The sequence below is a fragment of the Lycium ferocissimum genome, unplaced genomic scaffold, assembly GCF_029784015.1.
Source record: "Lycium ferocissimum isolate CSIRO_LF1 unplaced genomic scaffold, AGI_CSIRO_Lferr_CH_V1 ctg525, whole genome shotgun sequence".
Taxonomy (NCBI): Eukaryota; Viridiplantae; Streptophyta; class Magnoliopsida; order Solanales; family Solanaceae; genus Lycium; species Lycium ferocissimum.
The window spans coordinates 290429-309868 of NW_026725923.1; the positions used below are offsets into that span (position 1 = coordinate 290429).

At 30.9% G+C, this 19440-nt stretch overlaps 1 protein-coding gene across 1 annotated transcript; it reads right to left on the minus strand.

The window, feature by feature from the left end:
* Positions 1-12214: 12214 nt before the first annotated feature.
* Positions 12215-14269, minus strand: LOC132044815 (protein LIGHT-DEPENDENT SHORT HYPOCOTYLS 1-like). The gene is made up of 2 exons (XM_059435342.1): positions 14030-14269; positions 12215-12825 (listed from the first exon to the last, which is right to left on the minus strand). Exons 1-2 carry the CDS (start codon positions 14233-14235, stop codon positions 12450-12452), a joined length of 582 nt encoding a protein of 193 aa, XP_059291325.1. The 5' UTR covers positions 14236-14269; the 3' UTR covers positions 12215-12449.
* Positions 14270-19440: the final 5171 nt, after the last annotated feature.

Consider the following 19440-nt stretch of genomic DNA (forward strand, 5'->3'; position numbering starts at 1 on the left):
TGTGAGTTCGAAACCTGCATTCTGAAACAAGCATTTAACGAGTGAATGCATATGGTTGAAAAAAGCGACAGGTATTCCTTATTATAGATACAGGAAAAAAAGATTTATCTTTCGTCGAGGTTATTTTTGCACAAATACCTTAAATGGAGACAAAAGTGAATACTGGACATTAAATGATCCTATTTCTGCAAATCACTAAGTTAGTTTGCTAAGCATTTCATCAAGGATAAAGCCAACAACCTTTTTCTTTTTTGTGGTAATAAACGGTGAAAGGATTACCATATAAGCCAACAACTTTGCAACCTATAAAGAAGCCCAATTTTCCTCATTTAGGTTGTATTGGCCCAACTTCTTGGCTTGTGCAAGGCGACAACATCTTGGATGATTTAAGGAATCACTGTTTGGAATGGTTCAAGTCATTTTTCATGGAAAATATTTTTTCGAAAAACATTATCTGGAATTTACTTGGCGGATAATATTTTTGAAAAACATAGTATATGAGAGATGAATAGTGATATTAGTTGATTGGGGTGCTTTGATGAAGTTTTTGAGTACTAACGATTAATAATGAGTTATTACTTATTAAGCGTTGCAAGTAATATGAAACTAAACTAAGATAGTTGTAAGAAAAGTGATTTTTCGGCACATAAGTAAGAGTCTAGTTACGGGAGGCCCATGCTTCTGAATATAAAAATAGTAAATTTCATTAAATAAGTATAATATGTGTCATATTTTGTTTACCATATAATTGATTTAATGTAATTGCAACTAAATCATATCTTATTGATAAGTTTTTATAATCATTAATGTTTCTCCGTCATATAATTGGATAGTTTTCAAAGAAAATTATACTTATGAGGAAGAAACTAAAGTAGGAAAATTAGCAAATTCCAAATGGACACAAGTGATTCGATATTCTATAAACTAACATGATTTAGTATGATAATTAACAACTTGGCGAAGATCATAGATTGAAAAATATTTTCGTACTTTTATGAATTTGTGAGCGTGTGATTTTTATTTAAATATAAAATAGATTTCTTTTGATGTTTACTAATTTCACTCATTATTTTATGTGTCTAGAATTTGTGCTAGTTAAGTGTAATTTTTAATCTCAGTTTTAGACGAAATTCAAGAAATAACCTTTATTCATTAAAATGTACCTCATGAATCAATGTAATTTAGTTTTTTGTATATACTTTATTATTTAAAAAATAATTTTAGCTAATCAAACAAGAGATTTTGAAGACAATCCGAGCATGACTAATAACATTATTTTTGTTTTCTTAAGATATGACACCATTCAACAATTTTTATTTTTAATATTTGTAAGACATTATAGATATTTCAAAGGCGACATATAAAATGTCCCTACATTTTTTATTGTTCAATTCAGAAAAAGATAGTTAGAATAAAAGAACTAATTATATAAGAATCATTCTTGGTTCATAATGAAAATATAATCCGTAGAATCACCAAATTTCTGGAAGGTTTTAACCTCACCTCTTCTCATTTTTCCTCTTCTTTATCCCAAATATAATTGAAAGAATTTAAAATAAAACTTAAAAGTTCTTGTCTTCTTTTTTCAAAAGATGCTTATTTTATTAATTATTGAAGTATTCTATACACTCTAAGTTAATCTACTAAAAGTCGTTGTACTAACCTTTTCATAGGGAAAAAAGTTTAATACAAATTCTACGAAAAGAAAGAATTTTTGTTTGGGAAAATGGCCAAATGAGCCCCCAATATTTGACCGATATTTTAACTACACACCAAACCTCTCATGGGAGTCCTATTACCCACCTGAGAATTTTAAAAGTGAAATATTCTCACCCTTAAAAGTTGACTTGTCCAAGAAGGTGACTACACCGCTTGGAGGTGCGTTAAGGCATAACAAAAAACTCCCCAACGTTAAAAAAATATCTACGTGGCAGTCCAACTCAGAAAAATAACATTTATTAATGAAAAATATCCTAAGTAATTTCAACTATGTACTAATTTTTTTATTAGACCGATAAAAGAGTAGATTTTGATCTTTAAAGAAATCCCTAATATAAGGTACATAAAAAAATTAGTGGTATATAAAATACACACTTCAAAACATATAAAGTAACAATCTCACATAATAATTAAAATTTCAGATAAGTATATATGTTTCCCATATATGAAATGAAAACTTCATTTTACTCTTTTAATATTTTAACTCTCACGGTTTATGGAATTATTACTTCAAACTCATTTATGTTTATCTTGAACACATTTAAGATTTTAAAATTGTATTTTATTTTCACATGTATTAGCAAAAGATTCATATTTTCATCTTCTAGAATCAATTTAAATAAGGGAAAAGTATTCAAAACACATAAATAAAAATTGCCATAACACACCTCAACTTTCGGTAACTATGAGCCCGACTTATTTTTTTGTGTATTATTTTCGCTTTTCGCACCGTGACAAAGTCATCCATTTCGTTGTATGAAGCTCCATAAAATTAAAATCGACGGGTCATTTTCATATTTTGGTTTCCAAAATTTGAAATCCAAAATTCTCTCTCACCTTCCACTCGTTAAGGGCCATATTAATCACTCAAATACCATTTTAAGCGCAAATAATAATTTAAATTTTCTAATAAATTAACAAAATATTGGATTTTGACCCGAAATAATTCGATTGATCGGATATAAGCGTTTAGTGATCGAAAAAATAAAAGTAAGATTTGTACGCATAAAGTTTATTTTTTTCCATATTATATAGGATTTATGGAATTGTCGTATGAATTTCATGGTTGTTAAAAAATTATGGGTTTTTCCTAGTTTAAATGTAAAGCATGACCTAATAAATGTAATCTTATGTTGGAAAAAAATATTGGCGTCCAATTTATTTTCACCCCAAAATGTGACCAAAATGTGGAGGAAATAGTCCAAGGTATTTGTTGTATCCGACGTCTATATTATATGGTGTTTTTTTTTGACCATCTATTTATATAGAAATCTGACTGTTTGTAAAAATAAGAGGGGCTTTCACTAAACTACATTTAATTAAATATTACCTATTTAATATGATTTCTTGAATATGTAAAAACTCATTTATTAAAATAAGAGTAAATTTAGAGAAAAAAATTAATAACTTCTTGATTATGTAAAAATATTACTATATCTTTTAGAGTAAATGTAACTTTTAAATACACTCAAATCTCCTGTCAAATTTAGATATGTAGACGGCATGGTTAGAATTTCGTAGTTAAATCTTTTAGTTTGACAGAAGTAAATGGGACATGAAATTTTAAGCTTTTTTAAAAAATAAAATTTACATATTTGAAAACTAAGTAAAAAGTACTATAAGTCACAATAATTTATAATTTAAAATATTTAAAAGGATATATGAAAAAATATGATCAACAAAAAAATCGTTTGAATCTCAAAATTCAAAAGATGCCACATAAATTAGGACGGAAAGAGTATTGGGAAAAGGCCCAATATACCTTAGATAGAAGTAAAATTTTCTGGAGGGCTAGAGAAGGACCTTTTAATTTTTGACAACAACTATAACTACAAGTTCATGGGGATATTTAGGATTAAACGAGTAGTATGGATTTTACAAAATATGCATTTAGGTGCGGACGCGCATAGAGAAATTTGCCCAAAATACGGAGCCCAAAAATACACGGACGGCTGCCCATGGTGAGCTATATGCAAGTCTCGACAGGAAAAAACGATCTTTTGCAAAACTAACTAATCCTAAATCTGTTTTTAATGTCCCATAAATCACGTGCAATGCTCATTCTCATTCCATATCTAATCACATATTTCAATTCAACATCTAATCATTCACATAGAAATTTGAAGTACTCCAAAAACTCTCTTCATATTTTTAGTTCGAAAATATAACTAAAAAAAAATCTCTTTTTAATGTTCCATAAATCACGCAAAGCTTGATTTGTTCATGAAAAAATGCTTTTTAATTGCATAGAAATGACAAGTTGAGATTGTCTCTTAAAGCGGAATAACCAAATGCACCGAGGGTACTGAAATCGTTATTAAAAGAATTCAATCAAATATTATTAAAAATCAAATGTTCGTATACAAAAAATATTAGTTATTGAGTGTGAATAAGTGATATTGAATATTATTTAGAACCCATTAACTTTTAATAAGATGGAAATTGTCATTTTCTTCAACCCATAAAAAAACTTTAATCCCTAAGGGTGGCTTTTGATTCACCGAGTCAAAAATTTTATCTATATTATGATTGTATTTTTGTAAAAACCATGTATTCTAATTTATAAAGTAAGATTTGAATCGTAATGAATATATTTGACAATATATGTAGGACTTGTATTTTGTGTGTATTTTAGGAGTATTAAAATTGTTCTTTAATTTTTGAAGTATATTATACGCCGCCTGGGGAAAAAAAATGGATTTTAAGGTTCAATAAGGAATTCACACCACCTGTACATGAATATATAGCACCAAAAATGCACAAGGAGGAACTCTTCAAAACGGTTGGCGCATCAATAAAATATAGTGAAAACATGTAGGAAATACAAACCTTGATATTGAAATGCACTTTGTAATTTTTAATGCAAGGGGAACTATACAAGAAAAAAATATAAATGTAATAAAAACGATAATTCAAATCTATGATTAGACTATACAACAAGCGGATCATTACCAAAATACATAAAACTTCTAAATAAAATCTTCATAAAAATAATGACGCAGGACAATGATGTTATACATCAAAAAAAAGTTGGAGAAAAAAAAAAACAACTTAAAACATAGAATGTTGCATCACATGAATGTGATGCACTACTTTTGTACAAACTTATACGGTGCAAGTGTTTATATAACATCTTCTATTATTAATCTGTTTCTTTGCATCATAATCAACATGTTTAATGTCCGGTCTGCACGGGTATTGGTGGTTGCTCATGTTTAATGTCAATAAATGCATTCGTGGTTGCCTTGTCGATTTGCGTCGTATACGTCAAGCATTTTGAACAAAATTTTTGCATCAATTTCAAAGCTTTGGATGCGTCAAGGTCAAAAACAAAGGTTTGGGGGTTAACAAAACATGAAAAATTATAAATAACATAACAAATTAACCACAATAAATAACAACACATTCAAGATCCGCATAAAAGTTTGCCCTTTAAAATATACTATAAATATAATGCAAATATATCAATGTCAAATGCCTTATGGGTGGATATATATGTCACATATAAACCAAAGTTACATGGAAAAGTATTATCCGTAAAAGTTTTTTGATGGAATAAAATAGACTTTCAACCAAAAAAATAGTTTGCCTTATAAGGCAAATATATACTACAAAATATACTTTGATAAAAAGTAAACACAAATTCAAAATCGCATAAATTTACAAGTAACAAATTAGGTAGAAAATTTTTATATTTTATGCCCGACAATTAAAAACACACAAACTAATTGAAATAATAAAAAATACGATGGAAAAAATATACTTAAGGGGGATATATGTACCCGCTAATACGGATACACTTCCTTGTTGAATTGAAAAAATGAAAAATTAGCTGAAGTTTATGGAGAAAATACTTTGATAAAAAAATACTTAAAATGCAAAGTAACAAAACACAAAAAAAAAAAATATATATAACACACAATTAAAAACACAAAATAAAATTGAAATAATAACATTAATACAACACAAAAACATTTTTAAAATGCACCTAACATCAAGCACAAAACTAAACCATTCAATTGAAAAATACAAAAACACTAAGGCGAAGTTCATCAAGTTGAAAATACGATAATAATATACTCCAAAAAAAACAAAACAAATACATATCTCGTGAAAATGAAAAATAAGTTGGTCATTAATATTTTCAAAATTAATCACACTTGATCGTTCTTCCATCTCCTTCATTTTCATATCACTTGAGATGTGATTGTTCTTCCATTTCAATCAAGTTCAACATTGCAATTTCGGAACTTCCAATATCTCCTTAATTTTCTTCTCAAGCCTAATTCTGATTCTGGGAATCATTTTGTTCACCAACGTGGAATATTAGTATTATTTTCATCAACTTTGAAAGATCCCTCCATCGAAAAATTTACTTCAATATCCATAGTAGGGGCAAGACCAATATCTTCTTCCGGATTGTTGTCGGAGAAATTGAGTGTTACAAGAGAATGACATCATTTTGGATTTTTTCACACAAACAAACGATTAAATCCAATCTTGTTTCTTCATAGCTAACCCGAATTTTAATCAAATTTCAAGAATACGAACTCGGGGTAACCATTGAAATACAAAAGAAGAAATTTACCAAAAATGTAACTAAAATGCGGAAGAGAAAATCAGCCGTTTGTGATTTAAGATTGGTTCGGGGAAAAATACAACCCAATAAATAAATCCATATAGTTTTTATCATCTCTTACACCTTGTATTGAAGGAGATCTACACTCCTAGTGAAGCGAAAATAATACACAAAAAATAAGTCCCGGGGGGTGGACCCCCGCAAATAGTGTTATGGCAATTTTGGCCATACAGTGTGTTTGAATACTTTTCCTTTAAATAACCTTAGTTTAGAATCTTTACACACACAAATTAATAATGAACTTATAAAACATTAATAGATAAATAAAAAATGGTTTCCCATTCACATCCTTTGGCACAACATCGCATCACGGAATGGTGATGATGATGATGGGCAAAACAACCCCAACCATTGCACCACATTCTTGATGGTAATAAATAATAATTCAAGTTTTCTAATAAATTAACAAAATAAAATTAAAAAAAAATCGGATATAACATATATGATCACTATAAAAGTAAAATTTTGGAAGTTTAACACAAATAAAGAGAAAAAATATGGAAAGAAATATATGACATGGGACATATTTAAATGTAAAGCATGACCTCATAACTGCTTCACTTGGAAAAAAATATTGGCTCCAAGATTGTCTAAGTTTTACCGTAATAAAAAAGTCCAAAAGGTACTCTCTCCCGTCTATATTATATGTTTTTAGTTTTGGCATACCTATTAAGAAATCCACTCACCCTTAAAAATAAGATTGGGACATTTAATTAAATATTACCTATTTAATATGATTTCTTGAATATGTAAAAACTATTTATTAAAATAAGGTAAGAGAGAGATAACTTCTTGATTATGTAAAAATAACTATATCTTTTAGAGTAAATGATGTGCATGGTTAGAATTTCGAGAGTTAAAAACCGTAAATTGGACATGAAATTTTTAAGCTTTTTAAAATAAAATATAATATTATAGTAAAAAAGTACTATAAGTGACAATAATTCATAATATAAAATATTTAAAAGGATATGTGAAAAAATATGATCAACAAAAAAATCGTTTTGAATCTCAAAATTCAAAAGTTATACCAGACGGAAAGTGTATTGGGAAAAGGCCCAATATACCTCAGATAGAAACCTGATAAAGGGCCCATAACTAAAGCCCACCCAAGAGTAGTACTCAGAAAATGAATGATGACAACAAACTAATTACAATAGCAGCCACGTGTAATACATAAGATAATTCAAATCCGTCACTGTAATTCCGATTTAGTCCCTGTGAGGACGACCAAAAGAGCCGATCAGCTCTTATATTAAGTAGTAAAATCACTTATCCTCTTATGATAAAAATAGATGGTGGCAAGCCCGTGCAAGCACGGCCCAACAGGGAAAATAAGTCAGTTTAATTACTAAATTATTAAATTTTTATTACATAAAGACAATTAATTCATCAAATAGCATTTGTTATAGTCTTAGTACAAATCAACGGGTTGAATGCTAGCTTAATTAGTGAGCTCCCTGCCTTTCACGGTTGAGCTAAATGTTTTTATTTTTTCACTAATAATATTAAGCTAAGATACCTAGACTTTCCTGTTAGACTGAGGAATGAGGGGAAAAAGTCTTAGGAGTTTTATCAAACAACAAACTGGAACCTGAGTGGACTTCTATGGAAAGTTAAGATAGTATTTGATTGGAGTGATGAAGAGAGAGTATTGGGCTATTGGCTTAAACAAACATGCAAAGCACAATGAGGAGAACATTTAAATTATTATCCTCCCTAGGAATTAGGCAGAATAGCCAGTAGGAAAAATATAGACTCCCAGCTTCAGCGTGCTTATATACATATATATTTTATCTGAACATAATGAAAAACAAAACAAAAACATCACATCTAAAAAATAAAAACTATTAAGAACGCATATAAAGTAATCAATGATACCACATACTTTTAAATATATGGACAAAATCAAATCACAATTATTGAAAAAGTCCGCGACAAGTATAATGTTCAATACAATACTTGAAACTAACATGATAGATGTAGATTCATTTTGTAATAACACTTCTTTCCTACTCTGATAAAAAAGTAAAGTAATACACAAGGACAGTGTGTTTGAAAATTGGAGATCAATCAAAATTGGATTCACCAAATTTCTTACAGATTCATTAACCTATGTGATGGCCGAATTAACGTATGCAGTGGCCGTAGGAATGGAAGCCACGTCGAGTAAGCAAACATCGTTCTGAACATAATGACTAAAATCCCCTCAAATTGTATTTTAATGACTAAGAACACACATGTCGATCCTGATGCTTAACCCAGACTTCTATATAGTAGAAAAATGTTTTTCAATAACTAAAAATCTGAAGATGGCTTCATGATTTTTTTTTTTCCTAAAAAATAATTTTCTACCGCACGAGTCACATAAGATTTTAGCAATTTAAAGGGTATATTAGACACGTTTTAGTTTAATATCATTAAACCTAATATAATATATAACACATCCCCAATTCTTTATATTTTGAAGTATAGACATCAACTTTCAGTCAGTGGCAGAGTTATGTATGGCGAAGGGAGTTCAATTTGAATCCACTTTGTCGGAATATTAACAAAACAATAACAACATACCCAGTGTATTTAATTAAAGTGCTCTTAGAGGTTAATATATCTGTAACTTATCACTATCTTTTGGCGTGGGAAGAAGGCTGCTTGCCGGAAAATTATACATCATATATAACAAAAAAGAACATATAAATTTTTAATATAATATTCTTTGAATTCGCTTGTTTAAATTTTTGTCTCCGTCATTGCTTTGAGCGTAATGAGAAGAGCATCCATCAAAGCAACTCATACTTTGCCACTTTTTCAGTTTTTCATTGAGCAAATTCCAATGATGTGAGGACCACATTCTCCCCACACCAAACCATGCCAATAATCATAACATTTTGTTTTACCCAAAACCCTAAAAAATTAAATTAATTAATAATATAGAAACTTTAAAACAACTACTAATATATATATTATAATTTATAATAATGAAAAATGTGTTTGCAACATATAATTACAGTACCCTTAAATAGCAAACATGCGATAAAGCCAAAGAAGGAAATATGCGAGTGTTTGTACGGTCAAAAGGGACTAACGTTAATCCAACGGATGAGAAACATTAATACTGCCACGTGGCATATGTAGAACCGTTGATTGTAGGAACAAAGGACGAGGAAGCTGTTGTTACCCGACAAGCAGTACATGATGTGGGAAGAAATTTGGATTGGTGGCCCCACATTGGACACGTGGCAGCACCAAAAGGCACGTCACTTGCTCAGATTGAGGGATTTTTGTTATTGGAGGTTGATAAATTTGTGGGATATTGGTGTAGTCTGCTACTCTTTAAGAGACAAATTTAGGTTTGAAAGGTGCATTCAAAATCCTAATATCCTTGGTAAATGATGTTTCAGCTACTAGCCATTTGCAAATTTGAAAGAAATTTTAGTTAGTATATAAACGGTTAGTTTAAGAGTTCTTATATTATCGGTAAATTTTAATTTGTGATAGCAGGTTAGTTGATACAGTAAGAATTCATTATGAATTGACAAGTTTTATGTTGACTGTTAGCTTATCACAACTCTTCTATTTTATACGAGCTCGAGACCGACAATTAATGTGAGTACGCTTGCACAGGCGAAGTTCAGCTACCAAGTTTACCAAATAAGTACCATTTTTTTTTTTTTTTTTTGCGTGTGATATCGAATTAAACCACGCACTCCACCAATTGTGTAACCCCTCCTTAACTCCTTTGAGTTTAATTAGGTCGTGCAGTCGTACTATCTAAGCGGAGCGTTTCACACGTTAGCTAGGCCCTGATTCGTATAGACCAAGGGCGAACATTGATCCTTTATAACATGAACTATCAGAGTATCTAATCCTGTTCGCTTGTCATGATTTTGCACCGGTAGGAATCCGGAGAGCCCTTCGCTTTTGGTGATCCGTAATAAACTCCATTTCATTTCCCCCTTTCACATGGAATTTCTATCTCAATCCAAATGTTTATCAAGATGTCTAGTTTACCTATAATTATCTAAGTGCCCATTTAAATGGCCTTTTTTTTGGTTAAAAGAATAATTATCTAAGTGCCCATTTAAATGGCCTTTTTTTGATTAAAAGAATATTACTACTTTATAAACCAACTGCAAACAGATGGTTGATAATAAAGTGTGTTGGTTGATTGAAGATGAGAATACATGCCGAATGCACAAAACTTGTTGTTTAGCTAGTATTCACCTACAGTAACCTGCTTTGTTTTCAAAATTACAAATTTCACTTTTATGCAAAGTTAGTGGGTTAGGTATAATTTTTTTAAGGTAACTTAATAGTATAAATTTTCAAATAGGTCGGTTATATAAATTAAACTCGCAAGTAAAACAAGTTAAAAGGACAGAAATTTAAAACAAGAATTAAGCTAAGCCCTAGAACACTCCAAAATATTGAAGCAAAACCAACAATCACTTGAAATGCAATTAAACACCTCCACACATTCAGGATTGCAAATGATTAAAGCAATATTACAAGAGAAAAAAAAAGATCTATATTACAAGGCCTTTAACATACTTCATCTCTATAAATGTTAATAGTTCAAGAAAATATACATGTGGAGCAAGTCCATTATTTTCATGAATTTATATATGGCATCCACCGACAAATTAATGTAAGCTTAAAGGTTCATGAATTTATTTTTATAAAATCATTAGAGGACAAAATGGCTAAAATATGTAGACAGAAATGTATATAATTAAGGAATAAGAAATTACATAAGCCATTCTTGGACATTAAACAGAATCCCCCTCCTATTCCTTAAAAATATAAAGACTAGATAATGAGAGAGTAAGACTAATGGTAACTTGATAGGTGAATACCAATAATTATAAGAATTATCTACCGTATAATACTCTAATATAATCTAAGCTGGCTTGGAGGAACAGATTCTAATTTTTAACAATAGCGGTACCAGGATTTTATAACAGCGGATTTAAAAGCAGTAATTTCTCAAAATTTGTAGCAAGATGATTAATTATGTGAAAAATTAAAGTAAGCACAATTCAGTTTCAAATTCAGAAGAAATTCAAAAAAGATGCTTTAGAGTACTAGCTATAGCATTAGGTCAATAAAATGGACTACAATTTATTGTATGTAGTACGCATTAGTTGACCAAATTTAGCCCTTATGATTTCTTCCATTAGTAGCTGAATTGCATCGTCACATCTGTTCAAAGTTAGTGCATCTCTGGAAATATGAACGCTCATATATAATAAACCTAATCTCACCTAACTTGATGAACAAAAAACAAAACAAAAATCCAGTTAAAACCTACTTCATCCCTTTCATTTTATACGATATCGTTTCATTATATTGGAGGACAAATAATTCAGAAAAAAAAAAGGATATTCAACATATACCATAAGTATGATCAGAACTTGTGGACTTAATACACATGTCCACAATGTCTCTATGACCATATATATAAGAGCACGCCATTAATAAAATGAAGAATTAAAGTTAAAGAGCTTTCAGATATAACAAAACATCTATTATTTTTTAAATAGACTAAACGGGTAAGAATGTTACATATCAATTATCTTTAAACTTTTTTTTAAAACTTTTTTTTTTTCTTTCTTTTTTAGTTCATGGTACACACACCTCTGTTGGGTGTTATTAACTTTAAACTTTTCCTTTTTATCCTTAATGAGATAATTTATAGTTATATATGCAACTGTCTATCTTTTGTTCTAGACAATAAGTTTTAAAAGTCCTTTATTTTCTTTCCTAAACTCCGTACCAGTACGCAAACGCTGTCATATAAATTGGAACAAAAAAAGTACATATATGTATGAAATGGATTGATATGGAGATCTAACAAAGAAGTGGCAGCACAGAAGGTTTATAGCATAACATCGTAATAATATCCACTTCAACTATCACCCATGAAAAACAAGAAAAACAATACAACAAAAGTAACTGTCTTGAGAGCATTACATATTAGTAACAAACTATATCTAAAACCACCTTACAATTGAAAAAAAGTTAATATATGCAAAATGATATTCTGATTTTACATTGTCCAAAAGTTAATTAAACTCTAGAAAAATACTCATTAATTAACAATATTAGTCTGTCCACATAGAGTTGCACCTGCATTATCATGTGTCTGATCATGACCTTCTGCCACTGCTATTATCTTCTGATTTTTTCTTGATATTTTCCTTTTTTTGTCATAGCTAATGCCTCTAGACTTAGACTGAAAATTACGAACATCGCGTAAAAAAAGCTTAACTGCTCGAGCTCCAAACGGGTTCATTTCTGAATTCCCTCCATGTTCTTCATAAGCAGCTCGAAGACGCCCTATAAGGGCGTCAAGGCTTCCCCAAGCTTGCCTTAAAGGGCAAGTGCAGGGTGCCGGAGGATCTGGCACCCCGAAAAATGGGCAGTTTTGGTTATGGACTTTAGTCTTGCCGAATTGGTCTAGGTACCTGTTAGAAGTTTAAATAGAATATGAACAATACAAATTAGCAAAAAGTGGAGAGAAATTTGAAAACTAACTTGGTATACATTGTCTAGATAGGGCAGAGCCAGTAAATTATACAACAACAACATGCACCGTATATTCCGACAAATGGAGAGAACCAGTAATTTATATAAAGAGAAATAAAAAAAAACCTAGAATGACATAGATTTTTTTAATCCAATCACCTTGGTTACAGGAATGACATAGATGAGATTCAAACTTGAGATCTAAAGTAACTTTTCAATTTAACCTCTTCCCTCTTACTAGCTCTGGCCCTGGTCATAGACATGACAGACCTATACACATTAAGGCCACTTTTTTTTTTTTTAAAAAAAATTGTTTTTATTGGGTAGGGAAAGGGAAAATGGTAGAGAAGATAACAACGTGGGGATTCGAATCCTCACCAAGAAGGTGAAAGTTCAGGTAGCTAATCAATTGAGCTACTAGATCCCTACACACATTAAGGTCACTGAATGCTCAAGCACCCACTATTTTTACTCGAACATTATATTTTTATATTTGAAACTAGTGCTATATATAACATAGAGGAATATTGATTGAACACCTAATCTTACAAAGCAATTCTTGATTAAAGGCAATATCGAGCACTCACAAAAAATTACAGTATATATACAAGAATAAAATTATTTTTTTATGTATATATAGTAGATGTTGAACACTCCTTGACTTCTTCGTGTATACTTCTTCGTATTTTTTGAATCCCCTAAGTGAAAATCTTGACTCCGCCACTGCTTATAAATTAAAATTTGTGAGTCTATCCCGGGTCATATATACCAAACAATAAAGTGAACATGCCTATTTATAGGCTTACATTCAAACACAAATACTAGAACAATCTTTAACAACTACCACGATTTTGATTAAGGACCAATATTTTATCCTTATTTGACTAAATAAAATTGTGAAAAATATATAGAAACTATCATAACAAAACAAAAAGGAATAAGTTTCTCTCTTTTTTTCAACTTCAGAACATTGGTTAGGAGTTTTATGCATAAGCAAACATTCTCCTATCACAAGATACACAGTAAGCTCCCAAAATTAAAGAATGCTACGTACATACACATCTAAGTGTTAGTATTATTAGACTAAAGTATTATACTACTTTAAAAAATTGGTTAGAAGTTTGGGTTACTATTCAACAGTACCTTAGATATTCCAGAACATGAACACTGCTGCAATGAAGAAGCGACAATGGGGTCGGACCGTAGTTCCTTAAGTACTGACAAAAAGTGTTCCAATCTCGACGTTTCTGGTTCTCATATCGACTCAATGGAGGAGCTGAAAGAGTATTATTGTTGCTCGGGATAGTGTTTCTTGAAGTGAAATTTTCTTTTGTTCTTGCAAAATCCATTGGAAGTATATGGTACTGAACAAATGAATTATGCTTTAATTTCTATCTTATACTACGTGAGATGCTAACCAGCAAGAAGATAAATGTTGAAATCCTATATATATTTCTGTAACAAGAAAGAGAGCCAGAAAAATCACCTTTCTGTACTAAAAGACTGGTTCCAGAAATAGGAAGAACAACTTCTCAACTATTATGACTGAAAAATTTATTGGTCAGTAAGAGGACTATTGGGGTCAAACATATGGACTTGACCTAGTCTAGCATGGTCAAAGTTGAAGATGAAAATGGAAAAATATGGAGGAAATCAAATGGAGTATATCCCCTAATTAATGACACTGCAACATTATACATATATAGTTACGCATCCTCGATTACTGATTATGGAGGTGGCTAGCACCACACAATAGCTACAAATTAAAATTCCATGGCCAGTTAAGAAAAGGATTTCTCTAGCTAGAGTAGTATTTTGAAGTTCTTTGGATGAAAATCTTGAAAAATCTGAAATTAGTGAGTGAAAAAGAGATGATAAAATGATAATCCTCTAATTAATGACACTGCAACATTATACATATACAACTACGAATCTTTAACTACGAATACGAAAATTGTAGCTAGTATCAAATAATAGCCATAAAAATTTAAATTCCATAGCTAATTACCAAGAAAAAAAGGATTTCTATCTAGAGCAGTATGTTGAAGTTCTTTGGATAAAAATCTTGAAAAGAGCTGAAATAGTGAGCAAAAGAGAGAACATCTAAGAGATGATAAGATAATATCCTCGATCGAATGACACTGCAACATTACATATATACAGTTACAAATTCTCAGCTATGAGCATGAAAATCATGGCTAGTAAGCAATTAATTGCCACATAAATTAAAAGTTCATGGCTAGTTACAAAAATTTAAAGGGTTTTCTCTAGAACAAAATTATGAAGTTCTTTGGATAGAAGTGTTGAAAAAGAGCTGAAAATTAGTTAGGAAAAGATAACAAATTCTCTGATTTTTTTGGTACAAGAAAAAGAGGAATTTAGAGAAGAGAATAGAGAGACATTACTATCCATGTGTGAATTATTTATAGAAAGGTGGGGTGGTGGGGGGCAAGAAAATGAGAAGTGTAGAGAGAGCGACATTTGTGGAAAGATTTATTCTGTGAGAATTGAAGGGAAAGTTTTTTGTCTTTAGTTTGGCATTTATTGAGGTTGCAGAAATAATGTATGTACGGACGTTAGGTTTTGCTTGTAACCCCTACGAGTAAGTATACTCCCTGTGAAGACACGTGAAACAACTGAAAGCAACAAGTCTTTAATTAAGAATTAAATCACTACAAGCCAACAAATCCAAGGAAACTTCATAGCAATGTCCAATCCTCGGTTAAGTTTGTTTTAGCATCAAAGTTAAAATTAGGTGTGTTCAGCTATTAAGGTACGGTATGATATGATATGACTTTAAAAATTTTGGACCCGTATTTTTGATTTTTAATTTTTAAAATGTTCTATTATTGTCATATCGAATTAGTTCGGTATGGTTCAATTTTATGTGGTACGATAAGTCAACATACAAGCATGGTTTAATTTCTATTTCGATTTACTGTGGAGGATTATAACATCGACGATGGTGGAAATAATTTCATAATATAAATACTATTTTTTGTGAAAAAAAAAAGATTATATTGAAAGTATAATGCATAATATATGCCAATTTCCTTAAAAGATATTGATCAAGGATAAGACAAAAGACTTGTTCTGAATGCATAATAAAGAAAAATGTAAACGGAGAATCCAGTGGCTAATTTCTTAAACAATACTATTAAGGTCGTCTTTGGAGATATTTATATCTCTTCTAATTAAAAAAATCAACAACCAAGATTGATCATACTCTCAAAACAATTTAATATCGTTTGTGAATTGCGTTAGTGTGATGTCTTAGGATGACATCATAATAAAGTTTACATTTAGATCATTATGATGTCAGCTTATTAAGTCCATTTTTCCTTTCACAATTACTACCTATTTATTAACTATTAGTAGCTCCTAATAGTTTTTTTTTTTTTTTTTGATTTTACAGAAAGTTATCACGTTATTAAGACGTTCACCCAAAAATTCAGTCAAAAATAATTTTTCACCACTACTTTATATATTATTGTCGTCAGTGGCCACTACTACTACATCACTAGCCATCCTCCACCAACTGTCAACCAACAATAACAACAATAATATACTAGTGTAATTCCATAAGTGAGGTATTGAGAAAGCAGAGTATACACAAACCTTATCCTACCTTGAGAGGTAGAGAGGCTGTCAACTACTATCGTCAAACCTCCAACTACATACTTTCACCACCAGTCCATTTGCTACCACGTCCATCCACCCCCATAACTGTCGTCAATTACTACCGCCAAATTACCAATCACCTCTACCATCAGCTGTCACTACTATCATTAGCCAAGATCAATCACCTTCAATTCACAACGAGTCACCCACCCACATCCATCTCTTATCGCTTTTTAGTTTCTTTTCTCCATTTTTAATACTTATCTCCTTTCGAATATCAATTTTTATTGTTTTAACAATTAATTTTACGTGTATATCTGTGCAAGATAATTTTTTCTTGAAATAAATAATAGATTTTTATTAGAACTATTATACCCACGTTTAAAGTGTTACTAGTACAATTTAATTGAGTAGCATTGTCGTGTAGGAACGATTTTGAGGAAATTTCGCTTCGCCGATGTACTCTAATTTATTGTATAAAAAAGACAAAAAAGTGCCACGTACTATTTTATACCACAAGTACATTATTTCGCAAGTAAATATCAAGAAAGTGATATAAATGGTCTTTAAAATTGCAGCTAACTTCAATTGAGTCACTGTTGTTGGACCCATGGACCAGCTTAATTTATTGTCACGTACCAGAGTCTGGTAACTAATTGAGTATACTACCAAATACTGACTCACTCCCGGTGTTTACGCTAAGTATGTTAATTATCTATATATTATTAAAAAGAGGATAGTTTGCAATAGAATTTGGACAAGTGGCAGCGCAGGAGAATGCCATGTGTTAGTTTTAGGACAACAATTAGTTAATTAGTTATTGTTTTAAATTAAAAATAACAACATATCTTTTTTTTAAGTAGTGGTTGTAGACAATTTTTCACAAAACTGAACAGTTAGTTTTTATATGAGTAATGGTCTTGAAGGCCACGTTTTGCATATTCTTCCAACTTTGAATTTCTTTTTGTTTTAATAAATTAGAATGAGTTTGAATTATAATTAATAACTAATTTTAGTTATTAGTTATTTTTTTAAATTAAAAATAATAAAATATCTTTTTTTAAGTAGTTAATTAGTTAGTTATTAGTTAATGTTTTGAATTTAAAAAAAATTACATTTTTTTGCACGGATTGCCCTTCTTTTGGGGTGGTCTTTAAATTTTGCCCTATATTTATGTTGTGTTCTTTAAGTTTTGCCTTCGACTTGGATACACGAGGGTTAGGTTTGCATAAAATAAAAAAATAATTTCGCAATGCAGGGCTGGGGGAGTGTATGCCGGATCCAGCATACAATCCTTAAGGAAAAACTAAAGTTATGCTGGAGGGGGCAGACTTTGTCTTGAGACATATATTTTATTTTATTTTACTTTTCAAGGCAAACTTTTAATTATGTCTTAAGAAAAAGTTCCGCCTTATGGGGCATACTTTTAGTTATGCCTTAACTAAAAGTGTGCCCCATAAAATATAACTAAAAGTATGTCCCGTAAGACGGAATTTTTCCTTAAGGCAAACTTTTGGCCGAACTTTTCCTTAAGACAAACTAAAAGCTTGCCTTAAGGAAAAGTTCTGCCTTACGAGGCATACTTTTGGTTATGCCTTAATTAAAAGTCTGCCCCATAAGACATAATTCCTTAAGGAAAAGTTTTGCTCCATAAGGCATAACTAAAGTTATGCCGGATCCAGCATACAATCCTTAAGGAAAAACTAAAGTTATGCCGAAGGGGGCAGACTTTGCCTCGAGACATATATTTTATTTTTTTTACCTTTCAAGGCAAACTTTTAATTATGCCTTAAGGAAAAGTTCCGCCTTATGGGGCATACTTTAGTTATGCCTTAACTAAAAGTGTGCCCCATAAAATATAAGTAAAAGTATGCCTCGTAAGGCGGAAGTAAAAGTTATGCCTTAATTAAAAGTCTGCCCCATAAGGCATAGTTCCTTAAGAAAAAGTTTTACCCCATAAGGCAAAACTAAACTATGTCTTGAGGAAAAGTTATGCCCCCTCCGGCATAACTTTAGTTTTTCCTTAAGAATTTTATCTTTGGATCCGGCATACACTCCCTCCAGCCCTGCCTTGCGAAATTATTTTTTTATTTTATGCCTGAGCGGGGGTTCGAACCCAGAACCTCAGGTATCCAAGCTAAGGAAAAAACTTAAAGACCACAAATATGAGGGGTAAAACTTAAAGATCGCAAATATGAGGGGCAAAATTTAAAGACCACCCTAAAAGAAGGGAAATTTGGCGAATTGCCCAAAAAATTACATATCAATATTTAATTTCACGTGAGGCTTCTTTTGTACGTGCATTGTTGTTATTTTTTTTAATTTTTTTTTTTAAATGTGGTAACTAACAAATTCCCCAGACTTCCATTAGCATATGAATAGGAAAAACTAACCCCAATGGCCCACGTATTCCCAAAACCTAAAACTCCCTATCACGATATCACCCACGCTCTTATTTTGTTTTTCCTCACAAATAAAAAAACTAAACCGTCTTAACAAAAACTGCTTCGAATTTTCAATGCAAAATCATTAGCAAAAACTCTACTACCATAATTCCAAGACTTTCATTTCTTTTTTTTTTTTTTTTTATAGTGAAGGATGATGCGGGGAAAAGAACTTTCATCTTCATTGATCACTCATGTTTTCCCTGTTTCTTAGCTGTCAAAATTCAAGCAAAAGATGGATGTCAACAGTGAGCATCTAGAAGCAGCAAAGATGAAGCGGAAGGCTTGGTGTGAGATGAAATTTTATGTAATTTAAACCATCAAGTACATATTTTCTGTTTCGTGATTCTTTCTTAGTAGATCTTCCATCTCAGTGCAAGTCACAATACCAGAATTTGGGCGTGACGCTTGGTTAAGACTTAGGACTTAAGCGGTGAGGAGAAGTTACTTATTAGAAGTAAATTAACTGCCGAATTTCTTATATTAAAA

Bases quoted from the DNA above. Each gene is read 5' to 3' on its own strand.
- LOC132044815 (XM_059435342.1), bottom strand. From the start codon at position 14,235: ATGGATTTTGCAAGAACAAAAGAAAATTTCACTTCAAGAAACACTATC. The intron at 12,826-14,029 runs GTACTGTTGAAT...AACTTCTAACAG, and splicing joins CATGTTCTGGAATATCTAAG to GTACCTAGACCAATTCGGCA.